The sequence below is a fragment of the Nyctereutes procyonoides genome, unplaced genomic scaffold, assembly GCF_905146905.1.
Source record: "Nyctereutes procyonoides isolate TBG_1078 unplaced genomic scaffold, NYPRO_anot_genome, whole genome shotgun sequence".
Taxonomy (NCBI): Eukaryota; Metazoa; Chordata; class Mammalia; order Carnivora; family Canidae; genus Nyctereutes; species Nyctereutes procyonoides.
In genome coordinates, this window is record NW_026575041.1 from 1,157,858 (window position 1) to 1,179,422 (window position 21,565).

Consider the following 21,565-nt stretch of genomic DNA (forward strand, 5'->3'; position numbering starts at 1 on the left):
CTCCATCCCAGGTCTCCAGGATCACGCCCTGGGCCGAAGGCAGCGCTAAACCACTGGGCCACCAGGGCTGCCCAGAACTGAATTTTTTACTTAATTTAACCACAAATAACTAGGGGCTACTGTAGTGGACACTGAAGGTCTGAGGGACAGGAGCCATTCTCATCTTCCCTCAAGAAAGCACATGCAAGGGCTCCTAAGCCGCAGGCAGGTCTAAGGCTGCCAGACCCTCCTCTGCAACCCCTTCGAGGGCTTCCAGAGCACCTTCCCTCCCCCATTCCCACTCTGAGCCTGATGGAGGATGCCCCATCCTCCGCCATATCCTACCTTCAGCTTCTGTTGCTGCACCTTGCTGGCTTGGTCATGGTCAGCTAACTTCTTACTCAGTTCTTCCACCTGGAGCAGGGGGAAGAGGAGAAGACTCAGAAGGCCTTCCTCTGGATGTCCAGAGAAATTATGAGCTTTCCTCAGATCCCCAGTGTTCCTAGAAGAAACTGGTCCTTTCTTTGGCCTCCAGTTAAGGAACAGCCTGCTGCTTAGGTTGGTTGGCAGGACCCAATACGCAAGGGCTGCCAGAACCATCTGCCCACACTCGCCTGTCCCCAGCCTGCAGACACAAGAGGCCTGCCAGAGTCCTGCAGCCTCCAAATCTAGCAGAATTGAATCTGAGAAGCTGACATCCCACTACCACCCTACTACCGCCACTATTCCCAGCCCTGACCTTCCCAGTTGGGGACAGCAACAGGGACCAAGTCTGTAACTCTAGCAGACGATAATGAATACCCAACACTCCTCCTCAAAATTGCCAAAGCCCACAGATGCTCAGACCTCTCCCCAATATCCACTGTTAAGGCTGGTGTTAGCAATGTGGCTGGTGGCGTTAGCACCGGGAGGCCAACTGCTGGACAAGAGTAGGCGTAGCCCTTCTATCCAAAGCCCACCCCACTCCCAGAGAGAAGAGGAGCAGAGGTAGAGAGGGATTGAAAAGGAGCATAACAGCCATAAGCACTGCTGGCTCCTCCAGGCGTTCTGGGAGCTCAAGCAGGAGCAGCAAAGACGAGAGGCAAGAGCTCCATTGTTGACTGTTTGCTATTCGGTTTGACTGCCTCCATCATCTCAGACTCCCTGGAGGTGACGGAAGGAGAGGAGGGCCCAATTCCTCAGTAGGCCTGATGGAACTCAGTAGGAGGGGTGGTAGAGAAAGGGTGCTCCCACTAAATGCCAGGCAAATAGCCCTAACATCTAGGGCACCACAGGGAAATCCTTATGAGGGCCCAGCAGCCAGGCCATGCCACCTTCAGTTTCCGGTCAAGCTTGGCTCTCCTGCTCCCAGACAGCTCTACTGGATGCTCAGGGTTGAAGCCCCAGAGGGACAGGCAGATGTCCTGAGCTCACGACCCTCCCTGACCTGTGAGGGCTGCTTTCCTATCATCCTTGTGGGCTTCTGCAGAAATGAAGGGGGGACTATGTTAAATGAGCCCCATGCTCCCTCTGCTGTTCCTCCCAGTTTGGCACCCACACTCGGAACAGAACTTGGAGATGTGGGAATCCAAGGAATGCCAGCACTGGTCCGGACATGGGAAAGATAAAGCCTACCCTATCCCTCATCCCTGACACGCAGATGAGAGAAAGGACAGAAGGATGGGGAGGCCGACCTGGGCTGGGTGGGATGAGGCCTGAGAGAGGGCCCAGCACATTGCACTCCTGGGCAGCCCGGGCCCGGACTCCAGGGCTCGACCCTGCCCCCTTGGCAAACAGTTCACAACGGGAGCAGGCGGAGGCAAGCCACGGCCGGGATCATGCACGGAGACGGGTCACCGTTTAAGCAGCCAGCATTTAGCGGGGACCCCAGGCATTACCTGCTTAGTTTGCTCTTTCTGAAATACCTCTAGCTGTTCCACCTGTGCATGGGGGAGGAGCAATGGAGACAGTGAAACGAGGGCCCAAGGGGCACCAGCCCTGCTGCCAGGCTGAGCTCACTGAGGCTGAGACTTTCCTCCAAGGAATGAGACTGCTAGTAGTTTTAAAGAAATGCCACTTTGGCTCACTCTTGCCCCCAGTGCCTCCTAGGGTCTCCACTGCAGGTATACCTGCCTAGCACCATGTGTGCCTCTAGGACGGGCTGATGGCCTTCACAGGTCCACTCTCCAGGGACAGAGCCTTCAGGAGAAGAGGAAGCTACTGGTATTTTCTTTAGGACGGTAGGGAGCAACATACTAGAGCTCTACCAGCCACCTAGCGAGTGAGGGGACAGAAGAGGAAACAACCTCCCTCCCTCAGGTCCAACCTGTGGGGGCATCATACCTGGGCAGTGAGCTTCTGCCTCTCATCCTGGAACCGCTGCCTCTCCTCCAGGACCTTGACCTTGGCACCCTCGTACTTGGCAGTCATCACCTCCAGCTCCCGGGCAGCGTTCTGCGCTTCCCGCTGCATCTCAGCCAGACGGGTCTCAGCATCAGCACGCACAGCTGCCAGCTCTTGGCCATACTTCTCCCTGGCTTGGTCCAGCTCCACTTCCAGAAATTGCCGGCCAAGGCTGGCCCGCTCACCCAGCCCCCGGTTCTCCTCTGCCAGTAGGCCATGAGCTTTCTTCAGTATGCTCAGCTGCTCTGCATAGCTGGCCTTCTCAGCCCGCAGCTGCTGCACTGCTCGCTCTTGCTCTGCCACCTTTTGCCGCAGGGGCACCAGCTCCCCAAGCTCCCGCTGTACCCGCATCAGCTCTGCCCGCAGCCCCCCAGCTGCCTGCTTGCTTTGCTCCAACTCCTCACGATGGCGTTTCTCGGCAGCTGCCTGCTCGGCCTGTAGCTGCTGGCACAGGTGCTTAGCAGGCAGCAGCTCGCTCACTAGGGCCTGCGTGCTGGTATGCTCCAGCTGTAGGGCCGAGAGGGCCTGCTCCTTCTGGAAGAACTTCTCCTGCCATGCCTTTAACTCCTGGCCCAGCTCTTCCGCTCGCTCTGCCTGCGAGGCCAGCTCCTGCCGCAGGCTCTCCGAAGCCACCCGCTGTTTCTCTGCCTCCTCCCGGAGGGTCTGGACCTCCTCCCGCAGAGCAGAGCTGCGTTCGGCGGCCCTGGCGCTGTTGCTGGCAGTCTCTGCCTGGAGCAGCCGCAGCCTCTCCTCCAGCTTTTGGCTCTTCTCCGACTCAGCTACAACGAGCCGCTTCAACTCCTTGCTCTCACCTTCTTTCTCCAGGACCTGGCGGTTCAGGATGGACACCTCCTCCTCCAAGCTGCTGATGAGGCTGTTCTTCCTCTCAGCCTCCTGCTGGCCCCGGGCCACTTGGGTCTTCCACTCGTCCTCAGCCTTGATATGGTCTTGGGCCTTGGCACGGAGGGTAGCCAGCTCCCTCTGGACTGTGGCTAAGGCATCCTGACTGCGCCCCAGTTCCTGGGCCTTCTCCTCTAAGCGACCCTGCAAAGCCTCCAGAGCAGCAGCCTGCTCCGTGCGGGAGGCGCGCTCACACTCCAGGTTGCGCTCCAGGCCAGAGGCCTTCTCCTGGTGCTCCCGGCACTGCTGCTCCAGCTTGCTCACCTCTGCCCGGAGAGCCTCAAGCTCAGGGGCTTTTTGCTCGCTCTTTCCAGTAGCCTCGGACTGCACTCCCAACCCAGAAGAGTCTTCTCCACTGGCCGGCCCTAGAGACTGTTGGTGCTGCTCCTCTTTCTTGGCCAGCTGTTCCTTCAGTCGCTGCACAGTTTGCTGAAGCTCCCCCAGCTCTGTTCTCTGGGCCACCTCCTGCCCACGAAGCTTGGCCAGCTCCTGGTCCTTCCCTTCCTTTTCCATCAGGGCATGGGCCAGGGCTTCCTGCAGGGTTGCAAACTCCACACGCTGCTCATTGAGAGCATTCTGCAGCCGCATCTCCAGCTCTGCCTTGGCGGCCTTCTCCAGGGCAAGATCAGCTTGGGCCCGGCCCCGCTCCTGGGTCAGGCGAGCCACCTCTCTCTCCTGCTGCCCACGTTCCTCCTGCTGCTGGCCCTGGCTCTCTATCAGGGCAGCCCGGAGCCTCTCCAGTTCACTGCCCATCTGCTCGGCCTCCCGCTCCATGGCCTGCAGTGCAGCCTGCGTGCTGCAGAACGGGCGTCCCTGCTGCTCTTCCCGCCACTCTGGCTCTCTGTCTCCGGGCCTCGGGGGCTCCTTGAGCAGCTCACGGGAGGCCGTTTCCTGCCGCTCTCCTGCCTTCCGCACCAATGCCTCCAGGCGGGCCACCTCCTTGCTGGTGGCTGCCATCTTCTCCTGCAGAGCAGAGAGGTCATCGGCAAGCTTCTGGGCCCTGACCTCCTTCTCCTGGACCTGCTGGAGGGCTCTGGCCAGGTTGGCATGCAGCTGAGCTAGTTCACTCTGCTGCCGGGTGATCTGGAGCTCGCTGTGGGCCTCTATCCCTGCCACCTTCTCCTTGGCCTCCTGTAGTTCCTGGCGGGCCTTCTCGCATTCCTCCTTCAGGGTCATCAGCTGTTCCTGGAACAGGGCACCGTACTGTGCCTCCTCTTGCTGGCTATCCTCGTACCGCTCGCGCCACGTGGCCACCTCCTTGGCAAGCTGTTCACACTCACCCTCAGCCTCACGCTGGGAGGCTATGGCCTCCGCCAGCTCCCGCTGCAGGGCTTCCCGCTCGGTCTGATGGGCCTCCCCAAGTTGCCGTAACCGGGCCTCCAGCCCCTTGCGCCCAGATCTCTCTTCTTCTAGCTCCTTCCGTTCCTGCTTATGTTGTTCCATCAGACACCGGGTCTCTGCCTCCAGCTTAGAGATGTGACGCTGCTGCTCTTCCAGGGCGTCTGAGGCCCTGCGCTTCTCCTCTTCCAGGCTGCCCTTGGTAACCTTCAAGGACTCCTCAAGAGCCCGGACCTGCTCCTGGAACTGGCCATTCTCCTGGGCCACCCTTTCTCTCTCAGTTGCTTTCTGCTGCTCAGACCTCAGCTGGGCCTTCAGCTCGGCCACCTGGGCCTGGGTCTCACACTGCTCCTGGCGGGCTGCCTCAACACAGGCATGGAGTTCCTCTACCTTTTGGCTCAGCTCTGCCTTCTCCCGTTGGGCCTGAGTCACCGAGGCCTGGGCGCTGTCCCGGGCTTCATTAGCAGCCTGAAGTTGTTGTTGCAGGACCTCTAGCTTGGCTGTCTTCTCCTTCTCCAGAGCCTCCAGCTGCTGGAGGGCAGAATCCCTCTCCTTTAAAGCGGCCTGCCGCTCCTCGGCAGCAGTGGCCAATCGCTGGGCACGGTCTTGCCTGGCTACCTCCTGCTCCTGGGCAGCTTCCTCTAACTGCTGCTCCTTTTGCTTCAGGCTGCTGCTCAGCTGCTCCACCTGTTGGCGAAGGCCCTGGGAGGCCTGTTCTTGCTGCTGGAGGGTCTGTGCTAGTTGGGCCTGGTCCTTTTTGGCCTGCTGTTTCAGGCTGGCCAGTTCCTGATCCTGCTGCTGGAGAGTGGCATTGAGGGCGGTGAGCTCAGAAGTCAGAGTGGCTACCTGGGCAGACATCCGGGCCCCCTGAGCCTGAGAGGCCTGCTCCAGCTCTTCCTTTGCCTGGCTGAGGCTGGACAAGGAGCCCTGCAGCTCAGCAACGAGCCCAGCCAGCTGCTGCTTTTCTTCCTCAAAGCGGCCCTGCTCGGCCAGCAGCTTGGTCTCCCACTGTGCCTGCTCAGTCTCCAGCACCTCCACCCTGGCTTGAAGCCGGGTGTTGTCTGCAGCGAGAGAGGCCGCCTCTTGCTTCAGGGTTTCCAGCTGATGAGATAGAGACAAATGAGGATCAGCACGACTCCTCAATCACCAAAGCCCCCGTGAGAATGAAGGAAGGAATGTACCAAACACAGGCCCACACCAACCTTGGGACACAGGTCTCAACCTCTGCTCCTGTGTGTTCCTACCTGCAAGACATCCCCCAACACTTCGCCCTTCTCCCGGGGTGGGTTGTCCCGTAGCTGGGCCAAATGTTCTTCCAGCTGTGAGAGTTTTCCCTGAAGGATTTCGTTCTTCTCTTCAAGGCATTTCTAAGAGTAAACAAGAGCCTCACATGAACAGAAATGGAACAGGCATCAGGTTACCAACAACCAACCTATGGAGGTCTAACACCCTGTTACCAAGATTGCATTGGAAAAAATCCAGAAACCGTGGACTTGGGATCATGAGGTACCTGATTTTCTAGCCCTGGTTTCAGGGCTGAATTAAGCCATATGACTTGCTAATTTCTTCTCCCAGGCCACTTAATTTACTTCAGATTTCCTTACTTTAAAAAAAAAGTAGTAAATCTTAGTTTACTTCAGATACCCTTACTACATACCCTTCCCTCAGACAAGTCTTGGCTCCCAGATTATCCAAACACTCACCAGCTTAAAAATATTTTTAAGGGGTGGCTCAAGCAGTTAAGTGTCTAACTCTTGATTTCAGCTTAGGTCATGATCTCAGGGTCGTGAGATCAATCCCTGCATCAGGCTCCCCACTCAGTGGGGAGTCTAAGATTCTCTCTGTCCCTCTGCCCTTCCCTCCCTACTTGTGCACTCACGCTTCTCTCTCTCAAATAAATAATCTTAAAAAAATTTACATATAAATTTATTTATTTTTATATATAAATTTACATATAAATCTCCCCAGCCTGCCTGGGAACAGCAACCATAGCACCTCCCACCCGTCCTTCAGCCCCACCTCCACTGTTCACGAAACCAGAGCGAGGACTGTGCTGGATCCTCTCTGAATTCCTAATCCACCAGACAGATATGAGAGGCAGCTATTACTATCCTCCTTTTGCAGAGCAAGATCTGAAGCTCAGATGTTAAACGTGTTGCCCTAGGACTAATTAGTAAGTGGTAGAGTTGGGTTCTTAAAAACAGTAATAAAAATAATAGTTTGGGGGGGCACCGGAGTGGCTCAGTTGGTTACATGCCTTCAGCTCAGGACATGATTCCAGGGTCCTAGGATCAAGCCCTGCATTGAGCCCCTGCTCTTCCCTGTCCCTCTGCCCTTCCACTTGCTCTTGCTCCATCCCTCTTGAATAAATAAAATCTTTAAAAATGAAATAATAGTGGGGGCACCTAGCTGGCTCAGTCGGTGGAGCACGCAACTCTTGATCTCAAGATTATAGGTTTGAGCCCCACACTAGGTGTAGAGATTACTTTAAAAAAGATTTTTTAATTTTTGGGCAGCCCCGGTGGCCCAGCGGTTTAGCGCTGCCTTCAGCCCAGGGCATGATCCTGGAGACCCCGGATCGAGTCCCACATCAGGTTTCCTGTATGGAGCCTGCTTCTCCCTCTGCCTGTGTCTCTGCCTCTCTCTCTCTCTCTCTGTCTCTCACAAGTAAATAAATAAAATCTTTAACAAACAAATAAATAAATAAAATTAATAAAAAATAAAAGATTTTTTGTTTTAAAAAATTATTCATTTATTTGAGAGCATGAATGGTAAGGGCAGAGAGGAAGGAAGGAGAATCTTAAGCAGACTGCGCTGAGCAAGGAGCCCAATGCAGGGCCTGATTTCACAACCCTGAGATCACAACCTGCGTGGAAACCCGGAGTCAAAAGCTTAACTGACTGAGCCACCCAGGCACCCCTATAAGTAAAAGCTTAAAAAAAAAAAATGAATTCACTGAAAGCTAACTTTGCACCATACAATGTGTCAAGCTCTACAGTGGGTGATGAGGCAGCTACTCATTAATTTTCCCACTTTAAACAAAGCATGCTTAGAAAGAGGTCAAATAATTCACCAAGATCCCACCTTAAAAACAGCAAAGACAAGATTCAAAGGTGTACTGGACTTCAGCCCACAATCTTTCCATTACAGCACACTATTACAATTTGACGAGGAGTCAGCTTACTTCCCAAAGGCCCCACAGAATAGTGGTAAATGGAATTCAGCTTTGAACAGGTGGTCAAGACTGTGGTCCTGACTCCCCGAAGCAGATGGGTCACCTTGTCGTGCATGGCTGTGCTGAGCTCCTTCTCGAGATGGGCCTGTTTCTCCACCCACTCTCGACTGGCCTTGCTGTGTTCTTCCGTCAGGTCATTGAGGGCACCCTGGAGCTGCTGCAGGTGGCTGGCAAACTCCCGGAGCTGAGGCAAATAAGAGGGAGTCCCCGTCACCCAAGGTGGAAACCAGCACCACCACTGCTGTGTGTTTCCCCAACTCCAGGGGCTGCAGGCATCTGACCACTCTTCTAACCAGCCTCAAACCAATGATATTTAGTCACATCTTTAACTCGGAACTCAAAATTCAGGGCCATAATCCAATCCCTGGCAGGAGCCAATTATGGGACAAGGAAAAGGCCCAACTATGCAGGTCTCTGGAAAGGCTAAAGCACAGGACAGGTGCCAGGACATTCTTCTCAGCCCTCTCTCTTGGGAATCCTCCAGACCAACTCGCCCCGACAGGCCTCCAGCTGGGGACAGACCCCCCGACCCCAAACATTCACCTTAAAGGAAAGGTCCCCATTCTCCTCAGAAAGCTGGTTAATTTTGCGATCCATCTGGCTCTTCTCTGTCTTCAGGTCCTGGCACTGTTTCAGAGTCTCATGGAGACGCACAGTGAGGCTGTGAGGGAAGGGGAGCAGTTGGAAAAGACAGCAGCACCCCCCAATACACAAGTGTAGATGGGGAGCTGGGAAAAAAGCAGGGAGAGTCCTACCTCTCATTCTTGCCACGGAGCTCCTCAAGCTCCCTGGGCTCCAGTGGGCTGGCCGCCTGCTTCTCATTCAGCAGAGCCAGGCGGTCAATGCGCTGCTGCATCACAGCTATCTGTGCATCTGCCCCGGGGGAGGGGAGGGGAGGGGAGGGGAGGGGAGGGTCAGCACAGAACTATGGGGAAGTGAAGAGGAAGGGGAGGCATCCAATCTCAGGGAAAGGAGGATGATGGCAAGGGCAGAACCAACTTCCAGGAGGTCAGCCAGACTGGTCCAAGGCTGAGCACTAAGCTCTGGGGCCAGCAGAACAGACAACAATGGAACAGAGGGGTCTTCCTCACATAAGCCCAGCACTTCCCTGGATGAAAATCCCAAATACTGCTCATTCACAGAACATCTGCCAGCATACTAGACGCCTACCCTTCTCGGTGAGGAGCTTGCGGTTCTCAGCCAGCTCCAGCTCCAATTCATCTCTGTTATTTCTCTCATCCGCAAGCTGCTTCTTCAGCCGTCTGATCTGGAATTGTGGGGTCTGCAGGATGTCACCCATGGGGGAGGCTGGAGAACCTGAGAGGAAGCTGAAGAAAGAGATGGCCCAGATGCCATGGTCAGAGCCCGAAACGGGAGGGCGGAAGGGAAGAGCACCAGGCAGGGATGGGTGAGCAGGGCTCTAGGGCTGTGAGCACTGGCTGGGAGGCCAAGCACCTCAGCTCTGTTTGTAGGGCTATCTCCCACCTCATGACAGGACCTTGAGAAAACTGTTCTTCTCCCTCCTCCAAGCCTTAACTTCTTTGTCAAAAAAAATCTTGCCTCTGCAGAGCTGCACTGAGAGAAGAGACTTTAGCAGAGTCTCCATGGAAGAAAGGAATTCCATAAACAGGGAACAGCCTTTGAGGGAGGCCTTCCGCCAAAAATAGATCCCAACCAATTCCCCTAATTGGTACTGGGCCAGGTGAGAACATCTACAGGATACTCCAAGCACTGTCTGATGATGTAACAGGCTGGTGAACAGTGTCAGCCTCTAGAATGCAGGGATTTGAGCACTGGATGTTGAGGCCCTGTCCCATGAGAGGAGGCCCAGCACATACTTGTTCCCACTGGAAGAGGCAACCTTCTGTAGCTCTAGGAAGCGAACCTCCCTTTTGGCCTGGTGGCTGGGTGGGGACAGCTCTTCAGAGATGGTGCTGGAACAGGTAGAAGGGACAGGAGCTGGGGGGAAAAAAGCAAGCCAATCATATAAAGATTAGTAAGAAGATGAACATCTTGCATCTTTCTAAAAATTGAGAACTTGCCTTAGTGGAAGTGAATCCAGACACTTATGTGTAAGCTGCAGAGGGAGGCCATTGGGCAGAACCTGAATCCCAATGTCGACTATCCAAGAGGTCAGTGGCACTAAACCCCGTCAAACAAGGGGCTTCTGTTTCCACGGGTCATCAAATGCTCATGCTTTTCCCTCGATCCGACACTGCGGAGGCAGCTTGAGAACCGCTCAGAGCAGGATCTCCTCTCAGCCCAACAACTTCTCAGGTCAGAGCCACTGGCCTCCTTCCTGAACTCCTCCACTCTGAAATCTTACACTGCCAACACAACCTCTTTCTCAAAACCTTTGCCTCCCCTGGCTCCCACAACCACCTTCACACGGCTCTCCTACCTCTAAATACCCATTTCTGGTCTCCCTATCTGCCCCTCCTCTCCTCTACACACCTTCTAAGATCCCTGATGGGATGTGATGGGGTCCCACTGCTCTTCCCACAGTGCCCATGGCTTCAGTGGCCATCTACACACTGACCTGCAAACCCATAACCTGGGCCCACAGCCCTAGCCTACATTCTAGACTCACTTTTCCAACATCTCCATTTGAAGAGCCAAAGAGAGGGACACCTGGATGGCTCAGTGGTTGAGCATCTGCCTTTGGCTCAGGGCATCATCCCGGGGTGCCACAGGCTCCCCAAAGGGAGCCTGCTTTTCCCTCAGCCTGTGCATAATCATATTTAGCAGCTGGCAGAGAACCTGCCTAGAGCCACATCTTACAACCTATCCTCACTAGACAGCCTCTTCATCAGAAGACCTGTGGAGCTCTCACTCTTTCTCCTCCTGTACTTCCAGCAACACATTTGGTAGATTAGGTACTTTCTGTTTTAGCACTTATTCTTATCCTTACTGAACATAAGCTTCATGTGGGGAAAAGGCACTACTCCCAGCTTTTAAGCCTAAAGTAGCAATCACTTAAAGAAAAAAAAAAAAAAAAAAGGTATGTGTGGGGTGATCAAAGACACCCTACCAGCAGACATGATCACTTATCATGTCCTGCTTCAGCACTGCCAGGCAGCAAGGAAGAGCTCCACAGGAACTGGGATGAGGGCAACAAGGCCCGGAAGTCAACCTTTTCCATGACATACACTTTTCTGGAGCACACACTCTGTACCTGGTGTTGGGAGCCAAACAAACCCCCCACTGTGTTTCTCAATACTTCAGGATCCTAGCAGTCCCCAGCTCAGACAGGGCAGCATCCTCAGGAGTAGGCCCTACGTACCTTTCTGCAGGAAGTTCTCTATGTCCTCATTTAGATTTAGCCCATCCTCATGGTCCAGCACAAACTTGAGAATGACTGCTAACTCAGCCTGGGCCAGAGGGAGAGAAAAAGGAGGATCAAAGAATGTCAGAGAGGCCTGAAGAGATGGTGGACACCACACGGGCAATGCCAGCCCCAGGAGCCTGCAGGAGCCCAGTCTTCCTCTCAAAGCCTAGAGCCCCACAGTTCAGCTGAGAAAATTCTACCAGAGACATGCTGACACTGCTTGCCCTCGCCCCCTCAGTTCCCCTAAAAATGCACTCAGGTTTAGAAGGAGTTCCTATCGGACTTCACTCCTGACCACAGAAAAAAAATAGGCAAAGAAAGTGGTGCAATCAGAAAGCTTTTATATTTAACTATGTTGCCCTCTTCCAAATGACCCTCACCATTGTTCTCTGAGAACCCTCCAGGGCTCATTCAAAGCTTATCCACCAACTCAGCTGTAAAATCTGCCCTCCTCTGTCTGAATTTCAGTTACAAAGTTGATCTAATTTTTCTGGCCAACCCTGCCACAGTTCCTTATTCCTTTAGAATTTCTATTTCTAGGCCTATGACCAGCTTAGAGCAGAGGAAAGGCTGAAAGAGGACCCACCCATTCCTTCCATGCCACTACAACTACAACCTCAGAGAGGAGCCATGAGCTAAGGGAGTATGAAAAGGGATGATTCAACATTTTTACCACTATGTGAAAGGCCATAGTTCCCTGGACACTGCCCCCGCAGTCACCTACATTACCCACTGTGGCATCCCAGTTCCTCCTGCTCTGGGAAATAAAGGACAGCTGCAGGACACAAAGCCAACACCAGGACCCACATGACAAGTAGTTCCTGGAAACCAGGTCAATTCCCTTTATAATGAAGCAGATGCACCAACTCCTCTTCACTTAGCGACTGAGCAGAGGAGGGGGGAAAGAAGGTAACCACTCTGAGCTAGACTATCACAATGGTCAAAGACATTGTCTCTCACTAATCCTTCCCATTAGAGGAAAGGAGACAAAAGGAGTGACCGTCTGTGTAAAAAGTATACACACTCACATGGGAACACACGAGGAGAAAACAATTTCTGCATATTATTCCATCATACAACAGTTATGACTACAGTTAAATGTATGTTAAAAAAAAAAAACAAAAACATGTGTATGTAAAAAAGGACTTGGAAGTATATCCTTTAAAAGTTAACAGTGATCTCTGGGGATGAGATTACTGGCAACTGTTATTTCCTTCTTTTGTACTTTTATTTTCCAGACTTTCTATAATGAATGGTTAGAATTACAGTATAATTTTTGAAAACACTATATGCTGTTTAAAGAAAAGCAATGAAGTACAGGCTAGGTCCACCAGCCTGAGGTGGAGGCACAGGACTTACCTGAATCTTATATTCGAATTGTTCCCAGTCCCTGGGACTTTTGGAGCTCATGGTGGAGTGGTATAAGAGCAGCATAGTCATCTAGAAGCCAAATAGGAGAAATAGTCACTGAGCAAGGCTGTCTCTCTTCTCTGTACTCTCCTCTCTAGGCTATTCTGGGGACCTTGAGCTATTCTGGAGGCTCTTCTGAAGCTTCGAGATTTCAGCCCTAGGTCTCTGCCCTTAACTGGACCCAGAAACACCTGAGGACCCACTGTCCACTGTGCAAAAAGCATGGTGCACAGCTGAATTCTTGAACTCATGGAACCTAAATATGAAGCTTAAGCTACCCTCTCTCTACAGGCCAGCACCCAGAAACGGGAGAGGGAATGAGGGAGACTGAGCTAAAAAGACTTATGACAGCTGGGTGAAACCTGATTTCTGTCAGGTCTTTATTGAGGCCCACAGCAACAGTCTAGCAAACCTCTCTGTCATATGGCATGGACTCCTAGAAATATTGGGGTGAATTAGCCTCTGCCTCAGCTAAGTGGCTGACCTCCAACTTCCATGAGCCCCAGAAATAAAAGCACTGATACTTCCCCTGGGTTAACAGAAGGTCCCTCTGGTGCCACCCTCTGCCCCTCACATCTGGTATTCCATATGTACCTTGGCCAATTCCAGCTCTGACCCCTCTATTGCCTTCTGCACGGACACTAGGCATTCCGGAGAAGAGGGATGTTTTCGGTTTTCTGGAATGATGACAATGTAGAAAACAGGGTTAACTTCCTGGACACTATCCCTGAGATTATCAGAACACCTCAGAATAGAACAAAATTGCTGTCTCTGGCGGGGCTAGGAGACAAAAGTCTCTTTACTTCTTCCCTCCTTATTACTCCTATATTGTCCTCTCTCCCCCAACATATACATTTCCATCTGAAGTTAGTTCTATCCTAGATCAGTCCAAGGGCTACAGGAAAAGTTCAAGAAAAAAGCAGGCTAGGAATTCAGAGCAGCTCTGGGCCATGACCTAGCTTGCACTCACCCACTCAATGCTTCAACTCCTGCTCAGCACCACAGAGGAGGAGCCCAGAGATTCCAGGTCACTCTAGAGTCTTGTTCCAAGTAAGGTCACAGAAGAAGACTGAAGCCGAGTGAGACCAGGAGAACTTGGGACACCTGGTCCTTATGCTCTTATGCCCATTATTAACTCTCTGCTTTATCTAAACCTACTAACATCTTTCCCATAATTCTGAGGGGGAGACGGCAGACAGCTCCCGGGTCAAAGATGAGGATTCTTGTGTGTGACTGCACAAGGGAGGGGACTGACAAGCACTGTGCTAGCTTTTCATCTGTTCCTATTACCCATCAGCCTTAGGAGCAGTTATGATTAGCTCCATTTTATAGACAAGGAACCTATGTCACACAAGCTGTGAATTGAAGGGCCAAGACTTCAACCTAAATGCCTCTGCTCCACATCCATTGCCTAGGCAATTAATTCATTTATCCAGGGTAAATATTTTTCTTGCAAGGGAAAGAGGGTAACACAGATCCATCCCTTGCCTCCAACTTCTTGCAGTGGGGTGGGGGCCAGGGTGAGAGAGAACAGGAGCCCACGGTGATAAGTCCCAAAAACTGAGCCTCTGGCTCTGTCTAGATCTCAGAGATGGGCTAGGGACTAAAGGAACACTCTTCCTCCCTGACTGGCATCAGCATCACCAGACCCAGAAGAAACAGTTGTTACTCATTCCTGTGGTACAGTCAGCAGCCTTGAGCCTTTGCTCCTCCAGACACCTGTGAGCTGGCTCCTCTGGACTTCCAAAGTCCCAGGAGTTGAGGAAGCAGCTCCTTCTTAGCTAGATAAAGAAAGGTGCTTACTTTGCAAAAAACTGCACACAAATTCCAGTCTCTCTGGCACCGGCTGTTGCAGGATCTGCTGCCCCTCTTCAGTGCCATGGCTAGAAAAAGAACAAATATCAGGACTCGAGTACTCAGCAATCCTTCCCTCCTCGCTACTCTATTACCTACCACCTTCCCATTCCTCCAGGCCTGGTCCGCACTGGATCTGGGCAAGAACCAGAGCAGATGCTGGAGGCAAGGGAGATTACCAAAACATCATTTGGTCAGAAAGAACTGTGGTGGGTAACAAGTGGGAACTTGAGGCGTGCAGTCCTGAAAAAGATGCCACTCTGCCACCCTGGCAGTAAACATGAAGAAGCTCTATGGGAAAGGATGGCAGCACAGATGAAGGGGAAGCTAGGCTCAACAGTCTGGAATAGCTCCACTGTAGAAGGTCAGGAAGCCTGGGAAACTCAGGAAGTCAGGCAGATGATGCAGAGGGAAAAAGAGGCCCAAGAATGGAAAGAACAGGAGGAAATTCCCAAGGCTCTAAAGCGCTGAGGCAAAGTCCAACACACAGCGGACAGAAGGCTGGATGGCTAAAGGCGAGGGATAACACTTTTTTTTTTTTTTTTTAAGATTTCATTTATGTATTTGAGAAAGACAAAGAGCAGGAGAAGTAGGGGGAGGGGCACAGAAAGAATCTCAAGTAGACTCCCTGCTGAGCACAGACAACCCTGAGGTCACAATCTGAGCCAAAATCAAGAGTGGGACGCTGAAGCTGAACAGACTTGAGACCAGGGGGCACCACCCCTCGGGACAACACTCTTGATCTGCAGCTAAAGGCAAGCTACTTGCTGGAGAGCAAGGAGGGCAGGGAGGCAGCAGGGGGAGCTCTCACACAGCCCCAACAGTGGTTTCAATTTCAGGGGTGAAGAGCTCCATTTCAAGTTACAAAGTGGATTTTTCTTCTTGGGCTATTACAGCTGGAGATAACTGATTAAGGGAGCCTCTTATTCCTCAATATCCAGGTTCTACGGAATCTCCAGGTTTCAGCCAAACCCTCCAGGTTTCTGGAGGGCAGGGCAGGCTCTGGAATCAGAGAACTTGCACTGCCAGATATCCTGCAAAGCATCAGCAATATCTAAGCCAAGGCCATGAATGTACCTCCTTCTCTCTCTCACAAGATTACAAAGGCTTCTTCCAAGTGAACCCCCATTTTCTGGATAGCTGTTTGGGATTAGGGACGCCTACAAAGCCTTCAGGAGGTGCTAACCTCCTCCCAGACTCCTAAAAGAGCCACCTTCCCTACTCACCCACACCCTAAAACGCTGTGACTCCTTGCCTCAGCACACAGCAGTAATTTCCTTAAGTGTATTCCATTAGATAAAAATAAAGAGGGTTCTCAGGTTAAATGTCTGGGAAATGCTAGATTAAACCAAACTGAACATTTCCTGAAGAAAAAGATACAACCTGCATTATTTCCCAAACCTATTTGATCACAAAACCTCTTTTTTCCCTACTAAGCCCCTGGAGTAAGTCAAGCTGCACAGAACATGGTTTAAAAATGCTGGACCTGGAGCCATCCGGGCCATCCTTTAAAACCGAATTCAAGTCTTATCTCTGGCAGGAAGCCATCCAGAACCACTGCCAGTCATGCCTCCGCACTCCCTCTCAGGAATTCCTACAGCACTGACTGATACAATGGCATCATTTACAATTGACCACTCTTAACTGGGTAACCTGAAAGCTAGGGTACAGGAGGTACTCCTATACATACGGGCTGACCCACAGATGGAGGCTGTGTTACAGGAAGAGCACAGGTCAAGGTCAGTGACACAAATATCAGGGCTTTAGGTTTTCTGGCAAAATGCCTTTATTAAACTTTACTATTCAAGCCTCACAGATATCAAAGAGATGAGACTGCCTTTTGGCTCCAGGCTATTCATATACACAACAGAAAGGAAACTTGTTAAGAGAGGTTGATGTCAATGTATTTTCCCAGAGAGAAGGCCAAGTGGCAAGGAACAAGCCCTGTTTAGTTCCCACAGCTGCTACCTGCCACCAACCCTGCCATCCTCCACCATCTTCCCCTGAGAACTAGCGTCCGATTTAGGTAAGTAACAGTAACACCATCCACAGTGATAAAGCCAGAACACATTCACCAAGAACATCTGTTTTCCCAAAGGAAGTTGGTCTGCACTGTCCTGAATCAGAGACAGAGATTAAGGGTAACCTGGAATTTCAATAGCCCCTCTCCTCCCACACACACACACACACACACACACTCTCTCTCTCTCTCACACACACACATATTCCTGTTCTCTCTCCCTCTCTCTCCATCCACCTCCACTCCTCCTAATCTAAGGCTCAGGCAGTGCATCAGAAGACAGACAACTTGGAAAATGTGCATCTTCAATTTGTAACCCTCCCTAGGAAAATTTCCCACCAGGTTATAAAAACTACAGTGGCTAAACCAAGGACATCCTTACCCCCAGACCTATCTATTGCTCTTGTCATTAGGTCAAGGGAATTTATCTCCTCAAAAGCAAAAGCTCCTTGGAAAAATTTTTTTTTCTTTTTAAGATTTTATTTTTTTAAGTAATCTCTATCCCCAACGAGGGGCTTGAACTCACAACCCTAAAATCAAGAGTCGTGTACTCCATTGACCGGGCCGGCTAGGCACCCCACCTTGATCTATTCTTAAAAAAACAAAACAGCATGCTGCACCCTTGTATGTTACAACACGAGGGCAATGCGCCTCTTCCAGTGATGTTTAAAATAAATAGGTTAGGTATTGTCAGCCTAATGGTTTTACCAGCCACTGATGTTAATGATCTAGACTTACCACTTCATTAGGGTTTGAAAAATAATCATTTTTATTAGAAATTGCAAAATGCTGACTTATAGGTGGTACACAATTTCACCTACGAAGTATCCTTGCAAAAAACCCAGAAAACAGCAACAAGAAAACCTTAAGCTAATCAATCTTAGATCTCATCACCAGTTTACAGGCCACAAGGGGATGAGAAGAATAAACTGAGGAGCACTATGATAATATAGTTAATAAAATCCAGAACTTAGGAAATTCTGTAAGATTGGAAAAAAAGAAAATGGGTAGGGTATGAAGGTAGGAATGAGTAGGAAAGAAGTGGGAGGAGATGAGCCCCTGATGAAAGCTCTTCAAAACCAAAGCTGAAGATTTTCAATTTCAACCTCCTGGCAATGAAGAGTCACTGAGGGCCACCAGCTGTGGGGCGCCACAATGTGAGCAGGACTGAAGGAAGGTTCCAGAGATCACATGAATAGGGATGCCCTGGAATATGCACAGATTAGAGAAGGACAAGGTCACCAGGGCCTGCTATCCAAAATGAGGCAGAGCCAGAGATGTGAGAAATCGTTCAAAAGACAAATTGAGAGGATGGTGACCAAGCAGAATCACTGCCAAAGAGAGGGAGGAATTCAAGATGCTGCTGAAAGGTCCTGCCTGAGTAACTGGGAGAGAAAATGGTACTCTCTGTACCAAAACAAGAAAACAGTCACTTCACTAAGGCAGGTGCTGGTTAGAGCCACAGGGACTTTAAAAACCTCTGATAAGACATCTCACCACCAACATACATTTCAAAAAATATATTTAAAAGATTAAAAATAAACAGTGAATCCATCTATTCCAGGCTACTCAACCCCACTAGATTTGGTGATGAAAAGTCATCAACTACATTTTCGTTCATTTACTTACTCAACGAATATTAACCAATGTACTGGGTTAAGCCAGGTGCAGAAGACGCCAAGGGGAATCAGACCCAGCATCCCCCCACAGCCCCACCCCTGCCTCTGACAAGCTCAGTTCTACATTCTTTCCCTATGAATGGGGTGGCCAAGCTGCTTCACAGAGATGCTGATTCCCTGACACCATCCTAACTGCTGTGTGTGTAGAACAGAAAGCCTCAACACCTCAGTATGTCCCTGACCTGGGGGCTCAGAGTTGACTGCACTTTCCTTTAAAAGGGGAGGGTCCTCTCCGCTGTCCCTGCAATCCTTGATATTATGGCCAAACTCTACTTTTGCCCATAGTACAGAGAAGTGAAAACAAGGTCAGTTCTGCCCTCCATAATCCCTGAAAGTTGATGAGAGGAAAAAGGATGAGCTATATGATCCTAGAATAATAGCTTGACCCATCTTTGCTTAGTCCCAGAGAGGTAAGATATAAGGCGGAAGCCCCACTACTCTAATTTCCCAGATAACTGGGATGTTCAAAGGTAAGGTGCTAAAGACAGATATAAAACAAAGCTCACTAGATCCTGGCTACATGACAACAAGCAGCTTATCAATGCTAACTGATCTCACAAAGCAAGTTAACATGGCAGCTGAAAAACCCCAGAAATGCTATAATGATTTAAAAAGGAGCGTATCTGTGCTGTGCTAACAGGTTAGAGATAAGATTTTCATGTGCTGCTTATTTCCCTCAAGTGCAAGAGCTTCCCCTTTCTTCTTCCTGGCCCTACAGGTTGCCAGAAGGGCTTCTGAGAAAAGGGCAAGCCCCAAGGAGAGGTTATGGAAGACTCATCGAGACAAGAAGAGGGTGAGCTCCATCCAAGCAGGCTCCTGAAACACTGTGGAGGCACAGAAACTCCCCCGCACAAGCGTGAGGAAGCCTCAGAGTGGGACAAGAGCGAGACCTCGCCCGCAGACACAATGACAGGAGGATGAGGCCCTTGGTGCCCTCAAGGCAAGGTGCCCTTGCCTCTGGTTCCACACTAGCAGTCCTGCCCATGCTTTCTGGTCACAGATGCCAGCAAGGAAAGGGAGTAAATGTGGTCTCCAGCCAGACACAGCTTCATCTGCAAGGCTGGAGAGGGTGTGGTGTATACTCACATGCTGTCGATGATCTTGATGAAGATGCTGCAGTCCTGGAGCTGCAGCACGGCCTCCACAGGGCTAGCCACGTGCAGACTGTTCACCTGCGAAACACAAGGAAGAGCCCACTGCCATAGCCAGAAGTGCCAGAAGCTCTGTGGCTCAATCTGCTCCTCAGACGCCAGCTGGCTGGGAGAGCCCACAGCTGCAGGCTGCAGGCACGGGGGGGGGGGCGGAAGAGCCCAGCTTTCATTTCAGCCAAGGACAGCTGCTGCCCCCACTCGGCCAGGAGCAGCCACCTGAATGCTGCCATCAGAGTCCTTCCTCCCACATCAACTAAACGAGAGTTTATATTCTCCTACGATGTTCCTGCTGGAACTAGGGATCCATACTTTAAATATAACTAGGCATAGAATGGTTTTCTGGAAGGACACATGAGAAACTACTGTCACTGCCTCTGAAAACAGGAACTGGATGGCTAGAAGTCAGAGGTGGGAAAAAGAAAGGCTTTTTACATTATCCTTTTTGTATCTCTTGCATGTGTACGTCATAACCCTCTGTAGCTCAAATTTTCATACTATAGCCCTTTCTATCTCTAGAATTTTGAAGTATCTATGCAAAACTTATATTAAATACTATGTTTTATACACTCCCACACAGATAGAAACTCTGGTTATTAATGCATTTAAAAAATTCTTTCCTTGGGACACCTAGGTAGCTCAGCAGAGTTAAGCATCTGCCTTGGGCTCAGGCATGATCCCAGGTTGTGGGATCAGGTCCCACATTGGGCTCTCTGCATGGAGCCTGCTTATCCCTCTGTGTCTCTGTCTCTCACGAATGAATAAATATTAAAAAATTAAAATAAAAAATTCTTCTCAGACATGAAAATTTTTGGCTGACACAGGAAGAAATGGAGGCAACAAGACTTAAAAAAAAAAAAAAAAAAAAAAAGGGATCCCTGGGTGGCGCAGCAGTTTAGCGCCTGCCTTTGGCCCAGGGTGCGATCCTGGAAGACCCGGGATCGAATCCGTCAGGCTCCCGGTGCATGGAGCCTGCTTCTCCCTCTGCCTATGTCTCTGCCTCTCTCTCTCTTTCTGTGTGTGTGTGACTATCATAAATAAATAAAAATTTAAAAAAAAAAAGAGGGAGGAAAAGAGCTGGGAGCCCCAGGGAAAAACTTGTCCATTCCAATTCAATCGCCTGCTTCTCTTCTCTGCCTTCGGGCTGGCACCCCTCTAACTCAGTCTCTACACCTAGGAAATTCACCAACAGTCACCTGCAAATGAGTCGGGTACACAGGTTATTCAATAAGCATATTCGGTCAACTTCTACAGAAAAACCTCATGAATTCCAAAGCTACCGAGTTTAGAAAAAGCCTGGGCTGAACTTCACCTTTGTTAAAAAGGGTTTGCTAGGTCAATCAATCCCATGTGCAAGACTGAGGAAGGAGGGAAGAACTCAGGCTGCCTGACAAGGTATTTGTGAGAACTTCAGCACAGTGGACATGTACAATGAGGAGATTCTACTGTTTATAAATGTGCTCTTTAACAGGTACTAGGCTACGACACCTGGCTGGCTCAGGCAGAAGCACATGCTATTCTTGATCTCAGGGTCACGAGTTAGAGCCCCATGCTAGGTGTAGAGATTACAAAAAAGAAATAAATAAACTGGGCTGGAAGTTCCCAGATGAAGATTTTGTCTCCAGCTCCTCCACTAACTAGCCAGGAACCTTTGTTATCAACATATTTCTCTCTGTGCCTACTTTCTCACTTGCCAAATGGACGGAATCCCCACATTGTTCACTTGAGAGGACCAGCATGGGTTCAAACAGGATTATGGATGCAAGAACACACTACAAGATACAAGCGCTAACTGCAAAAGCACTATTATGATTAATAAAATAATGAAGTACATGCAGCAAAACCTCTACTTCTCAGTAAAGCAGCCAACTGCACTAGGGAATCAAGAGTATTTTTTTAAAGATTTTATTTATTTATTTGAGAGAGAGCGTGAGCAGAGCAAGTAAGAGAGCATAAGCAGGAGGGAGGGGAAGAGGGAGAGGGAGAAGCAGGCTCCCCGCTGAGCAGGAAGCCAGACCCAGATTTGATCCTAGGACCCTGGGATCATGACCTGAGCCCAAGTCAGATGCTTAACTGAGTCACCCAGATGCTCCTAAATATGTTTAAGTTAAAAACAACTTCCAGATGGATCTAAATGAAAATAGGTTAAAAGTTAAAAAAAAAAAAAATAGAGCATAAAATGTGATCAATCATTGAAGCCCTAAATACATATTTATGCCATCTTTTAGGGATAAAAGCCTAAACTAATTCGTCAGGAGAGGCCAGTGTAAATTTTCAAGGAAGATTCTGAAT

The 21,565-nt window shown here is 50.3% G+C and overlaps 1 protein-coding gene across 8 annotated transcripts in view; it reads right to left on the reverse strand.

Moving 5' to 3' along the window:
• The window catches only part of NUMA1 (nuclear mitotic apparatus protein 1), a 76,382-nt gene that overhangs the window by 7,882 nt on the left and 46,935 nt on the right, over positions 1-21,565 (reverse strand). For 7 of the 8 annotated variants that reach the window (XM_055320546.1, XM_055320542.1, XM_055320545.1 and 4 more), the window contains 14 exons: positions 19,212-19,297; positions 14,376-14,455; positions 13,167-13,249; positions 12,522-12,602; positions 11,118-11,205; positions 9,673-9,793; positions 9,005-9,162; positions 8,590-8,707; positions 8,378-8,495; positions 7,878-8,018; positions 5,844-5,966; positions 2,302-5,700; positions 1,857-1,898; positions 325-393 (listed from right to left, as the gene is read on the reverse strand). In XM_055320546.1, coding sequence (XP_055176521.1) covers positions 325-393; positions 1,857-1,898; positions 2,302-5,700; positions 5,844-5,966; positions 7,878-8,018; positions 8,378-8,495; positions 8,590-8,707; positions 9,005-9,162; positions 9,673-9,793; positions 11,118-11,205; positions 12,522-12,602; positions 13,167-13,249; positions 14,376-14,455; positions 19,212-19,297 — 4,707 coding nt within the window. The remainder of the gene's footprint in view (positions 1-324; positions 394-1,856; positions 1,899-2,301; positions 5,701-5,843; positions 5,967-7,877; positions 8,019-8,377; positions 8,496-8,589; positions 8,708-9,004; positions 9,163-9,672; positions 9,794-11,117; positions 11,206-12,521; positions 12,603-13,166; positions 13,250-14,375; positions 14,456-19,211; positions 19,298-21,565) is intronic. The other variant, XM_055320547.1, reaches the window with a different exon arrangement.